The sequence below is a fragment of the Uranotaenia lowii genome, chromosome 2 (assembly GCF_029784155.1).
Source record: "Uranotaenia lowii strain MFRU-FL chromosome 2, ASM2978415v1, whole genome shotgun sequence".
Taxonomy (NCBI): Eukaryota; Metazoa; Arthropoda; class Insecta; order Diptera; family Culicidae; genus Uranotaenia; species Uranotaenia lowii.
Genome location: NC_073692.1, coordinates 83,139,292 through 83,155,954, shown reverse-complemented (window position 1 = coordinate 83,155,954; position 16,663 = coordinate 83,139,292). Strand labels below are relative to the sequence as shown.

The following is a 16,663-nucleotide window of genomic DNA, read 5'->3' as shown; positions in this document are numbered from 1 at the left end:
CTAACGAGTAGCAAGATACGTGTGCTGGCAAGTGTAGCTCTTTTGAAACATCGATACGGAGAATCTGTCAAAGGTTCTACCCTACAGATGTATTTAGCACAAATGATGAACATTACAGATCAAAAGCCAACCGAGTTTCCTGAACCTGTAGGACCATTCCAGAAGAAGTAAATTTTGCCTTCGCAGGCTTCGACATTATTTTAAAAGGATATTACGAAACTAGAGCAGTTAGAGGAGTTCTTCAAGATACATATTCTGAACTAGAGATACGGTGCGAATGAACTTTCATTTCAAGCAACACAGCATAGGGTTAAACCCTTATCCAGAATGAATATGTTGTGAGTCATTTTTGTAGTATGTGCACTAGAGTGCCTTAAATGACCCGACTTTTGAAAAAGTTATGTGCTGCAGGCTAAAATTAATCCTAGGCCTAGTGCAAGATCTCATGCCAAGTTTGGACCAGATCGGATAACGTGAAGGGATCGCTAAACGAGCCTGAAGATTGTATGGGATTTTGAGACATTTTGTTAGGGAGAAACATGAAAAAAAACAGTTTTTCATGGATAACTTTAGTTTCCTTCGCCGATTTATTTCAAAAACGGGTTTTCTTAAAGCCCAAATTATGAAAAATATTTTATCCGCAAACGGCAAATCGATTCGAGTTAATATAAAAAAGTTAATAGGCTTCAAAAATGGGTTAACTTTTTTAAGGGTTCATGCTGCGAAGAAATGTTCGAACACCCCTACTTATTAACAGTGATGAATGCCACCCTTAAAAATGTTAGCCCATTTTTGAAGCCTAATAACTTTTTTATCTTAATTCCAATAAAATTACAGTCTTCGGATGAAATATTTGTCATAATTTGGGCTTCAAGAAAACTCGCTTTCAAAAGAAATCGGCTCCTCAACATAGATAGTCTGTTTTCTTTACAATGACGCTTTTCAGCACCGAACGACGCATACTTAGTTTGTTTTTTCCTCTCTTCAGTGATCAGTTTTTTTCGGAGTTACTATCGGTAACCATCAAACAATCATCATTCGCCCTTAATGAAAACATTGCGCGTAGACGGCGTCGTAAGTATCATTCGGCGTATTCTATACTCGCTGACGATCATGCTTCGCGCGAATGCTTCATGAAGCAAAACGATACAATTCTATATAGGAACGAAAGAGGAAATCAAAACCAAATCTACGGCTTATTTCCCTCTCAAGCTGTGATATTTTTTAAATGAATTATGGTCCCTCCAAGTAGCATGCTTCCCTAAGGGTCTAAGTCTGGACATTAATTCTGGGCCATATTCAGTATGGTTGATTTGAGTCAAAACGAATCAACTCGCGAACGAATTGATTCCGTTGGGAAGCGAATGATCACTGAAGTAAACAATAACTGAACATCGAAAGGAAAAAATCAACAAGGAACGCTAAGCAACACAAAAACAGAACGGAAAATCATTTTTACATAGTTCACTAAGACGACGCTCTTCTGTTGCACATTTTATTCGTTTGTGAGTAAATACGAATAACGTCGTTACTGTGGTTGCGTCGGTTATGATTGGAAGTTTTGAAGTAAATGAAGAGTAAGAATGACCTGGAGATCACCATACTAAGGGCAATCACAGATCGACTACGTTTTGATAGACAGCCGGCACTTTTCGGACATCATGGACGTCAGATCCTGTCGAAGTGCCAACATCAAGTCAGAATTATCTGGTGATGGAGAAGATGCTATTCGTTGTGAACAACATACGAAACCGACGCCCGCCTCGGTTAAATACCGCACAACTGAGGCAACCTGAAGTCGCGGCAGACTACGCGCAATCGCTCGAAGCAGCGCTGCCATCAACAGCGTTGCAGAGAACGTCATCACGCAGTTGGAACGAACTCGACGGAACGACTGGTTCGCCGAAGTGTGTAGAAGGGTGATGGACGAAGAGAAAGCCGCGTGGGCGGCAGTAGTGCTAACACCCGTCGAAACATGGAAAATCACCGACAGCGGAAGAGGCAGCGAGTCCGAATTTCCCAAGAAAAAAAAGCACCGCTTGGATGAGGAGGAGGAACTTTCGAGGAACTAGAATCGTTCCCAAGAAACACGAAAGTTCTACCAGAAAGTCAACGCATCCCGCAAAGGCTTCGTACATGATCACAAGCCTAAATGTGCCAGGATGAGGATGGAGGCATCTTGAAGGACAATTGTGAGGTAATCAAAGGGTGGAAGCAGCACTTTGATAAGCACCTGAACGGCGCACTTTCAAGAAATCGTCATGTCCAGCGTAGCCAATGACTAGATGGAGCCACTCCCAACGAGGATTGAAGTTGAGGAAGCCGTTATCTAGCTGAATGGCAAAAAAGTCGACTGAAAAGGATGGCATCGCAGCTGAACTTATCAAAATGAGCTCGGAAAAATATGCTCGATTTCCTACACCGTACGGATGGTACGGATCTGAGACACCGAAAAATTACCGGAGGAGTGGAAGGAGGGTGTAATATTAGACTGAGTCGATTTGGGGTCATTTTTAAATTTCTCAAACCCTGGGGTCTTAAAAGCTTCGTTATGATCCAAAACACATCCATGATTTTTTGCAGAATTTTAAAGTAACATTTTCATGAGTAAATTTGAACTTTTAAGTTTGTATGGGAAAATTTAATATTTTGTATTGAAAAAATCAATATCATTCTCGTTTCATCTGTGGAACCGAGCTTGCTAATGGTTTTTGTGCCAATATATAAATTCCTTCAAGGAAATTTTCCGCTGAACAGCTTTGTCGAAAATCATAACTTCGTATCTTTTTAGACAAAAAAGTTATTAGCTGTTTAACAGGTGCATGTCTTTTGGCATTGATGAACTTTAAATTCAATTGAAAGCACAGCTGGGTACCTAGCGAGATATTGCAAGACCACTGTTCATGCCATACTTCGTGGGGCACAAGCAGTGGTGTCAATTAAATTTATGGTTTATCAATCCAAAAGGACATACACATGTAAAACAGCTCATAACAAAGTTGTTCAGCGGAAAATTTTCTTGAAGGAATTTATAAATTGGCGCTAATGGTTTTTGTGCTCGGTACCACAGTAGAAACAAAAATGATGTTGATTTTTCAGTACAAAATATTAAATTTTCCCATACAAACCTAAAAGTTCAAACTTACTCATGTAGTCGTTACTTTACAATTCTGCAAAAAATCATGGATGAGTTTTGGACCAAAACGAAGCTTTTAAGACCCCAGGGTTTGAGAAATTCAAAAATGAACCCAAATCGACTCAGTCTAGTGTAATATGCCCCATCTACGAGAAGGGCGACAAATTGGACTGAAAGAACTACCGAGCGATCACTGTCCTTAAAGCCTACAAAGTGTTGTCCCGAATCCTACTCTACCACCTAAAGCCACACGCTAACAAGGTTCGTGGGAAGTCATCAGGCCGGCTACATGGAGTCTAAGGCGGACCATGTCTTTACATTACGGCAAATCTCCCAAAAATACCATGAATACCAAGTACCTACGCACCATCTATTCATCGTCTTCGAAGCCGCATACGACACGACCGATCGATGGATGGAACGCAGTTCGTTCGAATCTTGCAGGGGGGCTTCGACAAGGCGATGGTCTATCTTGCATGATGTTCAATGTGACGTTAGAAGGCTTTATTCGAAGAGCGGTGGGTGAAATGCGGGGCACGATTTTCAACAGATCCAGTCAACTTATCTGATCTGCCGACGACATTGATATAGTCGGCAGATTATCTGCGGCGGTGGCGGAGATCAACTGCAAACTGAAACGCGAAGCAGGAGTGATTGAGTTAACAATACGGATTAATACGTCCAAAACGTTGTATATGCTGGCTTGCATATTCAACACCGACAGAGTCCGACAGAGCACGATTGACGGCGACGAGCTGGAGATAGTCGAAGACTTTGTCTATCTCGGCTCACTGGTGACCGCAGACAATGACACCAGCCGTGAGATCCGGCCAACGAATGATCAGTGGAAGTCGTGCATACTATGGACTCCACAAGCAACTGTGGTCGAGAAGACTTAGCCTCGCACGAATGACGCTCATTAGACCGATTGTTCTCTACGGGCACGAGACATGGATATTGCTCGAGGAGGAGCTTTGTACCTTTGTAGTATTCGAGTGACGAGTGTTAAGAACCATCTTTGGCGGCGTACAGGAGAACGGAGTTTGGAGGTGAAGGATGAACCACAAGCTTGTGTATTCAGAAGGTTGTGCAAACTGGCCGGACACGCTGGGCAGGACATGTTGGCCGTACGAATGTCCTGCTGAACAGGTGTTCGTTATGAATCCGGTAGAAACGAGACGAGCAGGGGGTGACGAGTTAGGTGGTTAAACCAAGTGGAGCGTGATTCAGCGAATGTGGGATGTTTAAGAAATTGAAAACGGGTGCCATAGAGCTGTGGCTATGGCTAGAGCTATGAAATAATCAGGAGTCATTAAGAACGCACTTTAAAGTCCCCTATTCATTCTTATGATTGAGAATCGATGCCATTATTAAGCAATTCAATTTTCTACGTTAATTATTGAGAACTCTTTAGACCTCTTCAGCATTCAATCGAACTTTGCAGCTTGCTCACATTTGAAGCTGTTCCATATTTGCACCAATGAAATAAGACCAATTTTCATGAACTGTATCTTGACACTTACAACTTAAGCAATAAGTTAGCTTCCTAGTTCTGCACATTGTAATAAATTAGCAGCAATATTACACCGCCGCCAATTTGTCGTGGGAGCACAATCATCGGTATTTATTTTTTGCACGAGTTTGAAGGCCATTTGCTAGTCTGCTGCTAGCAACAACAACTGTTAGAAACTAAACTTTTTCCACGAGGCAAACGCGCTCTTTCCCATGTGCGTTCTTCCACTTAGCTAGTGAGTAACACTTTTTTTCTCTGATATCGAACATTTGCATCTTAGCCAGTCCATATATCGGATGCTGCCGTTAAATAAATCTTCACTTGGTAGTTCGGCCTGATCGTTACCAATTAACTACTCTCGGACTGGGCGGCGGCTTTTTTTCCTAAACGACAGCAACAGCCGGGAAAAAAGTAACATCCCCGAGATCTTTCCCGGCTTAGATGTGTTCGCAAGAATTTTTCTAATCCGTCTGGAATTCCTAATGGTTCCATGATGGAGCAAGCACACGCCTTGTTGCCTGTCAGTTGTGGACCCTTGGCATTCGGGACTCAGCTCTCCGGCATAAATTAGGAGGAATTATGATATTTGACTCACCAGAGGTGTTGACGGGACGATTTTCATCTTGAATATTCGATGTGATGAAGCTACTGGTTCTGGATCCCAGGTTCTGGAGAAAAGTGTATAGAGGTGTGGGTGGGACGTTGGTCTTCCTCTCTCGGGTTTGTTTCGTGAACTGTGGACGCCCTCTGGAGGACGTTCCTTGCCGCGTACTTCTGAATTCCTTAGTAAGTTCAATCAAACTAAACAGAGCTTCCAGCAATGTTCTCGTTAAATAGCTGCAACTATACTCACTCAGTAGGTACATTGTCCAGCTTCAAGTAACTAGACGCCGCACCGATGCACTTAGCGCCATGACGTAGCGTCCCCAACGTAGACGTCTCGTTCTCGTAGTCGTTCGTTGTCAAGGAATTCGAAACTGGCCAATTCGTGGGGCCATTATTGAATAGTAAAAGTGACGAAGGACCTGACGGTCATTATTGATAGGTGGTACCTGAAAATACAATTTAAAGTGTAATTGATGGATATGTCAGGGTAGATGAGTTGGTGCGGAAGGATGCGCATTTTTGGCGGGTATCTCACGATCAGATCGGATATCTTTTGAGATGGAAATGAGAATGGCTCCATTAATATAAGCAAATATATTTTTTGTTATTGATCGCACTGGTTCGTTGAAGACGAAGTAGCGTCTTTGACTTGAGATCAGGGGAAAACTATTCCATGAGATTCTAGATTTTTTTTTCAAAAGGCAGATGATTAGAATTTGTTTACGCCGATTCCCAAGAAATCCAGAGTTATCTTTTTTCGGTGAAAAAAAACAGGATGTAGTGCAGATAAGGGCATAATGGCCACCTTAAGGAAAACGCTTATTTAACCATAGAAAATAGCTATAATATGGAGGTTTCATTATTGTTTCGTGTTCAGACACTATAAAAGCCTATTTCCTAACGGGCTGATACTTGCAAAACAAGATGAAAACGTTTAAAAAATGCATTTTAAAATTTTTTGTCAAAATCTGAAAACCAGCCACTTTAGGAGCATAATGAGAACCAACCCCTGAGGCAGTATAAGCACCATTAATCAGGCAAGATGAGAGTTTTCTGCCGGGGAATCTAGCAACGAATTCAACTCGATGAAGTCAGGTGAGTCGTAGATTCTTCAAACAAAGCAATAACAGGATAATCTAGGTCGGTTTGTGAAATACAAACAATTCACACATTATCTTTCTGGTGCTTTGTTTGACGGATGATGCTAGCCGTATAATGTAACAATCAAAAAAATCGATCATGAATTGTAAATGGAAAAAAATCACCTCGAACAGAAATCGAACTCTAGTCATTTGATAACCTCTCTGACACCTTACCATCGCTTAATCGTCGGATGTAAACTATTCAAGTTGTGGCCCTATAAATCAATTTTAATTCGCTGCTAGATTCTATGGCAGAAAATGCTCATCGTGCCTCGATCAACGTTGCTCTATATACCCCGAGTCAACAAATTTAAATGAAAACGTGTTTTAAAATTGATAAAAGTGAAAAATCAAAAATTTTATGATGTTAAAAATTTAAAAACAGTGTGTTCATCATGTTGCAGTGCGTACATTACAGATCAAGGTGTTTTTCAGATCATAAAAGCTTATTTCGTGATGCTCAAAAATTATAATATTTTCATTACTTGAGAATCTAGCTGATTTTTTTTTAAATATCTCTGTAAAGATGATAAGGAGATTCCTGTTTAGTGAAATATTTATGCTATAGGAAGTACGAACAAATCCTCATGAAATTTTTTTTTAAGAAAATACGTACTTTTGTAGAAAAGAGTAGTGCTTATTATGCCCTGGGTGTTCGTTATGCCCTTATCTCCCCTATTCAATATTTTTGACTTTCCTCGCTCAAGGCAAACAAATTTCAATAATAACTTCCTAAGCTATTGGATATTTTGAAATGCCGAGCGGATTTGATAAGGCAGACTCCGAGGAGCCCTGCATAATTTTCATCGATCAATTTCTGTTTACCCTCAAATGATGCGTGGTTCTTTGGGTCCCAAGCGGCAAAAACCGTTACAAAATACCTGCGAATGTTCGAATATCTACAAAAACTTAAAACTTTACATCTGCTTTCCAATTTTTAAAAGTTTTCCACTCCGTGGAAGTATTCATTCAATTAAAAAGTTTATCTATCACTTAAAGGCTCAAGATTGAAAGAAGCGGTTCACCAAACTCAAGCATCTGTAACATGCAATTCCCTGGGCCGAATTACACCAAATAACTTTTGTTTCACTAGTTTCTCCCATATGCTTAAATTTACATGACCAAATTGTATTAAAGTTTGTATTTGTTTCTAATTCTAAGCTTGTTTAGAATTTTAATGAAATGAATAAATCAAAAAAGTCAAGGGGGTGAATATGGTTATAAGACTAACGCTAGCTAACGTCATACATTTATTCCCATGCAGTTTCTTTTCGCTCAGGTAGAAAAATAAATCCTTAATCTTTATATATACGGTATCACGTGAAAGGCAATTTTAATTTGTTTTCAGAAATTTCTACCATGCTTAATAGATTAACAGGTCTTGGTCGTTCTAAGAAAGAAATGTGTTAAAAGCCCTTTACAGTAAGAAATTTAAATTGTAGTCAAATTCACCATTGGAGTGATCAGTTTTCCAGTAGGCGCTTAAGAAACGTATGACTTTAATTGGCAGTCTAACTTTCTAATCTTTTTTTGTAATATACAACAAGTAGGGGAACATGCCCTATTATGCGCCACCTAAGCGAATCGATGATTTTCTATGTGTTCCACGTACAAATTGTGTTAAAAGTGGGTGCAATCGTCGAAGAAAATTGTTTTCTACAAATGCCTATGATTTTTTATTACTCAAATGGCTTTAGTTGCTTCAAAAACTTGATTTTTAAAAACCTTATTCAAAGCCACAGAACAAAACTGTGTTGCAAATACGCGCCGCCGTGTATTCAATACGCGCCTGGCAGCCGAACACACCCGAAAGCAGCCGAAGACCGAAAACACACCAATACTTACAGACACTTTGAATGAAAATAAAATCAAAATGGACTAATCAAAATTTAAAAAAAAAATAAAACTAGATTTTTTGGGCTGAATTAACGCTCAAAATAAGGTTTTAGACTTTTGGTTCATTTTCAATGAAAATTGGCCTTTTTGAAAAATTAATGCTATTTTCAGCCTACTACGATTGGCGCGTTATAACGAGCGCATGGGCCGTGATAAAACATATCCATAAAAAGCATACCATAGCGAGTTCGGTATAATTTTTTAGCATTAAATCGTAGTTTATATTCTCCTCTATCGATGTGTCAGAAAAGATTGTCTTATTCGTTTTTCTCTGCTTGGTGACACCTTATTGAAAATGTTTTAAAATTTAGATCGAAATGAAGAAAAACCTAAATTGTGAAATTATCACGACACAGGAGCATTTTAAGGAAAAATTCATACTTGCCATGACCAATCACAGCATTTGGAACAAATTGGTAATATTTTGCAGGCTCAAAATGCTTCAGATTCTTCAAAACAAGGGTGGCGCGTATTAGCCACATGGGGCGTTTTTTTTTTTTTTTGTAAATCTTTATTTGAAACGGCTCATACCTTCAGGTTTTAAGGAGCCAAACTCGTTTTTTGTTTTTACAATATTTTGCTTAGCTTAACACTTTTATTTTAAAGAGAAAGAAGATAGGAAAGGGAAATATGAAAATAAAAAAGAATTATAGACGAAGATCGATAGCTTTTAGAAAAAGGTAGATTTCGAACATGTAGTCCAAATCTAGCACAGCTAGTACATCTCTCACTGGAACATTAGGTGGTTTTCCTCGGGCCCGAAGGGAGTCAATTAAATTCGTTCTGGCGACAAGATGGACCTCACACGACCAGACAATATGCTCGATGTCATGGTAACCTTGGCCGCAACTACACAAATTGCTGCCAGCAATGTCAAAACGATAGAGTACCGCGTCTAAGGAATAATGATTGGACATGAGACGGGAAAATATACAAATAAAATCCCGACTCAGATCCAATCTATTAAACCAGGGTTTAAGGCTTACCTTTGGAATAATCGAGTGGAGCCACCGACCCTTCTCATCCTCGTCCCATTTGCGCTGCCAGTTGACAAGAGAGTTTCTTCGAACTAAGAAGTAAAATTCGTTGAAGACGATTTCACGGTGATATGTGTCGCCTTCCATCGCCCCCACCTTTGCCAGAGAGTCCGCCCTCTCATTACCCATTATCGAGCAATGTGAGGGGACCCAAACGAAGGTGATGGCAAAGCAACGTCTTGATAAAGCACTCAGAGTCTCTCGTATCTTCCCGAGGAAATACGGTGAGTGCTTTCCTGGTCTTATTGAACGGATTGCTTCAACAGAACTGAGGCTGTCCGTTATAATGTAGTAGTGTCCTACTGGCCTTGAAACGACGCTGTCCAACGCCCAGTAAATGGCTCCTAACTCTGCGATGTATACCGAGCATGGTGGATGGAGGTTATAAGAGGCGGTAGCTATTTCGTTAAAAACTCCAAATCCCGTTGATTCCTCTATAAGCGACCCATCTGTAAAGTACATTTTGTCAGCATCGACGTGTCTATATTTAGCATCGAAAATTCTTGGAATCAGAAGTGGGCGATGTGAATCAGGGATTCCACGAATTTCTTGCTGCATAGACAAATCAAACTGGACAGAAGAGGTGTCGTAGTCAGGGATGAAAACACGAGTTGGAGAGTACGAAGAAGGATTAAACTGCATGGACATAAAGACATGATATATAGACATAAATCTTATTTGAAGATTTTGCTCAAGTAGTCTTTCAAAATTTACGATCACCAATGGGTTCATGACCTCACACCTGATGAGGAACCGGAGTGATAATAAATTGAATCGATCTTTTAGTGGGAGTATGCCTGCCAAAACTTCAAGACTCATGGTATGCGTTGAGAGCATACAGCCCAAAGCGATGCGAAGACAACGATATTGGATACGCTCGAGTTTGATGAGATGAGTTTTAGCAGCTGACTGGAAACAGAAGCTACCATATTCCATAACTGAGAGAATAGTTGTTCGATACAATTTTAAAAGATCTTCTGGATGGGCTCCCCACCAGGTGCCAGTGATTGATCGGAGAAAATTGATTCTTTGTTGGCATTTTCCTTTCAGATACTCAATGTGGGCTCTCCAGGTACACTTGGAATCAAACCAAACCCCAAGATACTTAAAACACCTCGATTGAGTGATCGTTCTGCCTAGGAGTTGAAGCTTAGGTTGAGCAGGTCTACGTTTCTTAGAGAAAACAACCATCTCCGTTTTCTGTGGAGAAAACTCAATCCCAAGCCCCAAAGCCCAGGTTGACAATCTGTCTAAAGTATCTTGTAAAGGTCTGTGCAGATGAGACTCAGTAGATCCTGTGACAGACACTACTCCGTCATCTGCAAGTTGTCTTAGTGTGCAACCTTCAGAGAGACAACTGTCGATGTCACTTACGTAAAAGTTGTACAAAAGTGGACTCAAACATGAACCTTGCGGGAGGCCCATGTAAGAAGTCCTTCTAATTGAAATATCTCCGTGAGCAAAGTTCAGATGTTTCTCACAAAGCAAGCTGTATAAGATGTTGTTCAATAGTGGAGGCAGACCCCGAGAGTGCAACTTGTCTGACAACACCTCTATAGAGACTGCATCAAAAGCTCCCTTTATGTCTAGAAACACTGAAGCCATTTGCTCACGTTTTGCGTACGCCATTTGTATCTCTGAAGACAGCAAAGCAAGACAATCGTTTGTCCCTTTGCCCCTTCGAAACCCAAATTGGGTATCTGAAAGGAGACCATTTGTTTCCACCCATTTATCCAATCGGAACAAAATCATTTTCTCCATCAATTTCCGAATGCAAGACAACATCGCTATTGGACGGTACGAATTAAAATCGGACGCTGGTTTCCCAGGCTTTTGGATAGTAATAACTCTCACTTGTCTCCAATCTTCGGGAACAATGTTATGCTCTAAGAATTGATTAAATAAATTCAACAAGCGAAATTTGGCGGCATCCGGAAGGTTTTTCAACAAGTTGAATTTTATTTTATCAACTCCCGGAGCTGAATTGTTACAAGAGAGGAGAGCAAGTGAGAATTCCATCATTGAAAAGCTGGAATCCAAATCACATCTGTTCGGAGACACACTTCGGATGATTTTTTGCACAGGTGTGGAATCTGGACAGATTTTCCGTGCGAAATTTAAAATCCATTTATGCGAATGTTCTTCACTTTCGTTCGTGGAAGAACGATTGCGCATGCTGCGTGCCACATTCCACAAAGTGCTTAAGGATGTTTCCCGCGATAAACCTCCCACAAAATTACGCCAATGTGCACGTTTTTTTCCCTTGATCAGGTTTTTAAATTGCTGCTCAAGAGCAAAATACGCGTTGAAGTTATCCAGGGTTCCGTGTTTCCGAAAAACTTTGAAAGCGTTCGATTTGTCCACGTACAGTTTAGTACAATGACTGTCCCACCATGGATTGGGAGGCCTTCGGCGAACAGATGGATCTGGGATGGGTTTCGTTTGAGATTGAACTGCACTTTCATAAATCAAGCGAGCAAGAAAAGTATATTCCTCCAACGGAGGTAATACATCCACAGAATTGATGGTTGAAATAACTGCGTCCGAGTACTTTTTCCAGTCCATGTGTCTTGTGAGATCATATGCCATGTTTGTTGAGTTTGAAGTGTTGACCCCATTGGTGATCGATATTTTGATAGGCAAGTGATCACTACCATTGGGATCGGGGATTACCTTCCACTGGCAATCCAATGATAGTGAATTTGAGCAGAGTGAGAGGTCAATTGCACTTTGTCTTGCAGGAGGTTTAGGTACTCGTGTTTTTTCACCCGTGTTCAAAATTGTTAAATTGAAACTGTCACAAATGTCATAAATAAGAGTAGAACGACTATCGTCAATTTGTTCTCCCCAGACAGTTCCATGTGAATTGAAGTCACCCAGGATCAACCTTGGCTCAGGAAGTACTGAGCACAGGTCCTCTAGGTGACTTCGATCCACTGCAACTCTATGAGGCCAGTACAAACTGACAACGCATAAGTCCTTACCTCTTATAGTTGTATGACATGCAACAGCTTCAATTCCTCCTGATAAAGGGAGGTGGATTCTATAAAAGGAGTGGCGCTTATTGATCCCCAAAAGCACCCCTCCATAAGAATCGTTGCGATCCAGACGGATAATGTTAAAGTCGTGGAATGGAATATCTGTTTGAGAAGAAAGCCATGTTTCAGAAAGGGCAAAAATATCGCAACTAGTTTCATGAAGAAGATGTTTGAACGGATCCAATTTAGGGATTAAACTACGACAATTCCACTGCAACACAGTGATATCTCCGACCTCTCGGCTTAAATTAGCCATCGAGAGAGATAAACACTGATAGAAAGGGCCAAGTTTGCATCAATTGCTTCAAAAGTGTCTTTACTATAGGGAGCATTGTAGTAACAATGCCTCTTACGGATTCAGATACGTTTAAGAACGAGAAAATTCCATTAAGAATGTCAGAAAGCTTGAAAAGTCCTGGCTGGGAGACTGATTCAGACAAAACCGCGTTAGTGGTTGGAGTACTCGCTGCAGCTGATGTCCCCGCTGTTGATGTGAAATTTGGTGGTGAAAAAGTCGTTCGGAATCCAGGAGGAACTAGTTTTTCTTTATTCGGAGATACCGACTTTTTAGTGGCGCTGATTGGAGAACTAATAGTAGGGATTTTGTTTGGAACTTTGGAGGACTTGGAAGTTGTTTTGGCTCGTTTCCGTGAGTTTGCCACAAAAACGAAAGGGGTCTCTTCATCAGTGGAGTCCTCATTGTCAACTGGCAGCACTGAAAAAATGTTACTTAACTGAGGTTGAGTCGGGGGAGAAGCGCTCTTTAAAATAGCGGCGTAAGAACGATTGGATCGTTCTTTTAAAGAGCGCCTCTCCTTATCCCAGCGACTCTTAAATGCCTCGCACACAGAGATATCATGAGGTGAGCCCCCGCAATAGACACATTTCTGTTCTATTGCTGAGCACGCTCCTTCCTCATGAATCTCTGCGCAACGAGGGCAGCGTGCCTTGTTACAACAATGGGACTCGGTGTGTCCCATTTTCATGCACTTTTTGCAACTCATTGGGCGAGGCACAAAGAGTCGCACAGGAAGCCTCAACATTCCGTTGATCAAAACGTAGTGAGGGAGGGCGGTACCTGCGAAGGTTACGCGAAATGAGGCTGAAGGCGAGTACTTTTTAACTCCGTTCACAACGTTGGCAGTTTTAAGTTGACGGCAATCCAAGATTTCGACCGAAGTCGACTCAAGGCCTTTAAACTTTCCAACGCCGTTGGACTTAACGTACTCTGCCTCCAGGCTCATTTCCGTTATCACGCCCTCGATCTCGACGTTTCGAGACGGAACAAAAACATGGTACTCCAGGTTAATGAACTTGCTGGCAACAATTTCATTTGCACCTTTCCGATCAGCCACTACAACGCGCAGCTTGTCTGGTCGCACCTTTGAAATGCTGGTCACGGAGGGCCACCTCGCCAGATCTTTGGTGATCTGTACCACGTTAAGACGTTTTCCATTAGGTTTGGGCCGGATGAAAACCACCCAAGGCCCAGTAAAAGATGAACCGTCTGTGTAGGTTCGGAGTCGGGGTGTTCTACTCTCAACCGTGGTGGACAAAGAACTAACACTCATCGAAGAATGAGAAACATTTGACGGACCAGCATCATCTGAATCCTCCAAATGCTCCTCATCTTCGTAGGTAACATCCTTATCATCCTCAGCTGAGGAGTTCAACTCCCCGCCATCGTTCATATTTTCTCACGAGAACACGAGTGCTCCCGTTTTGAAAATATAAACGAAGCACACAATGATCGAATAAAGGGAAACAGATAGAGAAGAAAAAGTGAAAAAAGAATAAAAGACTCACAAGCTTTTGCACTTTGTTTCTACAAATGTTTTCACCAGCCACGTGGTCCTCCGTTGGAGCAAGATGTAGACGTTGATCGGACCAAATGCTCGACCGTCCTGTGATTACCCGGATGCGGCGATCAGAACCGAATCCTCCGAGTTACCGCCCTGACGATGTCCAAAATCCGAATTTGAAGGGCGAACAGGAAGGCGCCTTCCGAAGATGAATATGGCCTTGATGGAGATGGTGATGGAAAAAAACCTGCTGCAGCGAACCAAATTGGCGTTTGCACACCTGTGCCAGCCGGCTCCGTTGACAAACCCCGGCAATTAACGACCGAGCCAGCAGGAAAAAATCACTCCTCGTGGAAAAACGTACTTCGGAACACAGCACTTTTGTTAGGTTAAAAAAGTCAAACAAAACACTCAGGCAGAAAAAAATGCGTCTGCACTGGGCGAGCTACTGCGATCGAATGACATGGGGCGTTATATGAACTTTTCTCCTATTGATGCCACATGAAATCCATTTTAATCGAAGTTTCGGGCAACGGAAGGTTCCTCATTTGAATTTTTTATGAATTTCAAAATATTTTCAAAATGGAAGGACAATCATCGATTCAGATTCTCAAAATATATATTCATAAAAAGAAAAAAAAAACTTTAATAAATCTTTACTTTGAAAATAAAAAGCTTATATCTATATATAAAAAGCAATTTCTGTGGGTTTGTTTGTTTGTTTGTTTGTTTGTTTGTTCGTTTGTTTGTTTGTTTGTTTGTTTGTTTGTCCTCTATAGACTCAGACGTCTTAAGAGCTAGAGAGCTGAAATTTAGCATGGATGTTCATTAGGACCAGGAATGATGAAAAATATTTTGGGTTTTCGGGTGACCCCTTCTAAAGGGGGTCGTCCATACAAGACAAATATTGTTTTCGCGATATTGACGTTATTTTTCGTCGGATTGTGTTGAAAAATTGCACATGAGTGTTTTGAAGGACAAACAATCGATTTCAGGTGTCAAATTTTGTGTAAGGGGTCATCCAAAGGGGTCATCCATATTAACTGTTTATTGTTTTTGCGATATAAGCGTTATTATACATCAGATTGAGATGAAACTTTGCACTTAGGAGTTTTAAATGACGAGCAATCTATTCTAGATGCTAAATGCGGAGTCAGGGGTCGTCCATATTAACTTTTCAATATCTTAGTGATATTGACGTTTTCATACATCAGATTGGGATGAAAATTTGCACATAGGAGTTATAAGGGACAAACAATAGATTTCACTTATCTAAATTAAAGTTAGAAGTCGGCCAAAGGGGTCGTCCATATAAACTATTCACTGTTAATGCGATATTGTCGTTATTATACAACGGATTCAGATGAAAATTGGTACGCGAGAGTTTTGAGGGACGGGCAATCGATTTTAGGTATTAAATTCAGTGTAAGGGGTCAGCAAAGGGGGTCGTCCATATTATTTTTTCCATATTTTTGCAATATCGTCGTTATTTTACATCGGATTGGGATGAAAATTTGCGCACGGTAGTTTTCAGGGACGGGCAATCGATTTCAGATGTCAAATGTTTTGGCATGGTCAATTGATTCATGATTTAAATTAAGTAGCAGACGTCAGAAAAGTGATCGTCTATTATTTTTGCGATTATTACTTAACAATGTATTCGGAAGTGCATCTGGAAAATGCTTGGCAATTGACTTTCATACAAACTGTTCATAACATATTCCAAGTTGAAAGCGAAACGGAGTTTGTATGGGATCAGCTAGTGTAATATACATTAAAATGGTACGTCTCGGTGGTCGAGTGGTTAGCGTGGTAAGACGGTAATAGCTGATCCACTGATGGCATGGGTTCGATTCCCATCTCGGTACTGGGCGTTAAATGTTAATCTTAAGTTGTCCACGTCATTTATACAGTCTGTAAAGACTAAATCGGCTAAGAAATTTGAAGTTCTGTTTTTTTTTGTTAAGTTGATTTATTGAAAATTTTTAAACTTTCAAAGCCATATCAGTTGTCTAAAGCTAAACTCATTCTAAAATCTAAACGAATGCTATTTTTACTTGCGTTTACAAGGTATTCATAATTAAATTGCAAAATAACAATTGAGGTTCTAAACCACAGTGAAGATTCTCTTGCACCAATTTATTTCACCCTAAATTTCCCATCATTGAACAATTAATTACCTATATTTTTTTTTTCCTTGTAGGGGAGAGCCCACTGCGACCAGTAGTTGATCTATTGTGGTAATTACCCCGCGTTACTGTATGCTATCAGGCTCACCTGCACTATGGGTTAAAGTGACAGTTGATTGCTGACTAAGCATTTTATCCCAATCGGGTATGATATCAAAGATGTATGATATAACCTTCTTAGGGCTGATATGCCACCATATGTCTTGTGCGCTTATTAACTTTGCCCCAAGAGCACGCTCTCTCCTATTAAGGAGGGCGCAGCAGTTGCATAGAAGATGTTCTGCAGTTTCTCTTTCGAACCCGC

General features: G+C 40.7%; 1 protein-coding gene across 1 annotated transcript in view; it reads right to left on the bottom strand.

Moving 5' to 3' along the window:
* Nucleotides 1-5,435, bottom strand: part of LOC129741602 (uncharacterized) — a 62,195-nt gene extending 56,760 nt beyond the window's left edge. Inside the window, exon 1 of the mRNA XM_055733339.1 lies at nucleotides 5,245-5,435. Within this exon, the coding sequence (XP_055589314.1) occupies nucleotides 5,245-5,271 (27 nt within the window). The 5' untranslated portion in view covers nucleotides 5,272-5,435. The remainder of the gene's footprint in view (nucleotides 1-5,244) is intronic.
* Nucleotides 5,436-16,663: the final 11,228 nt, after the last annotated feature.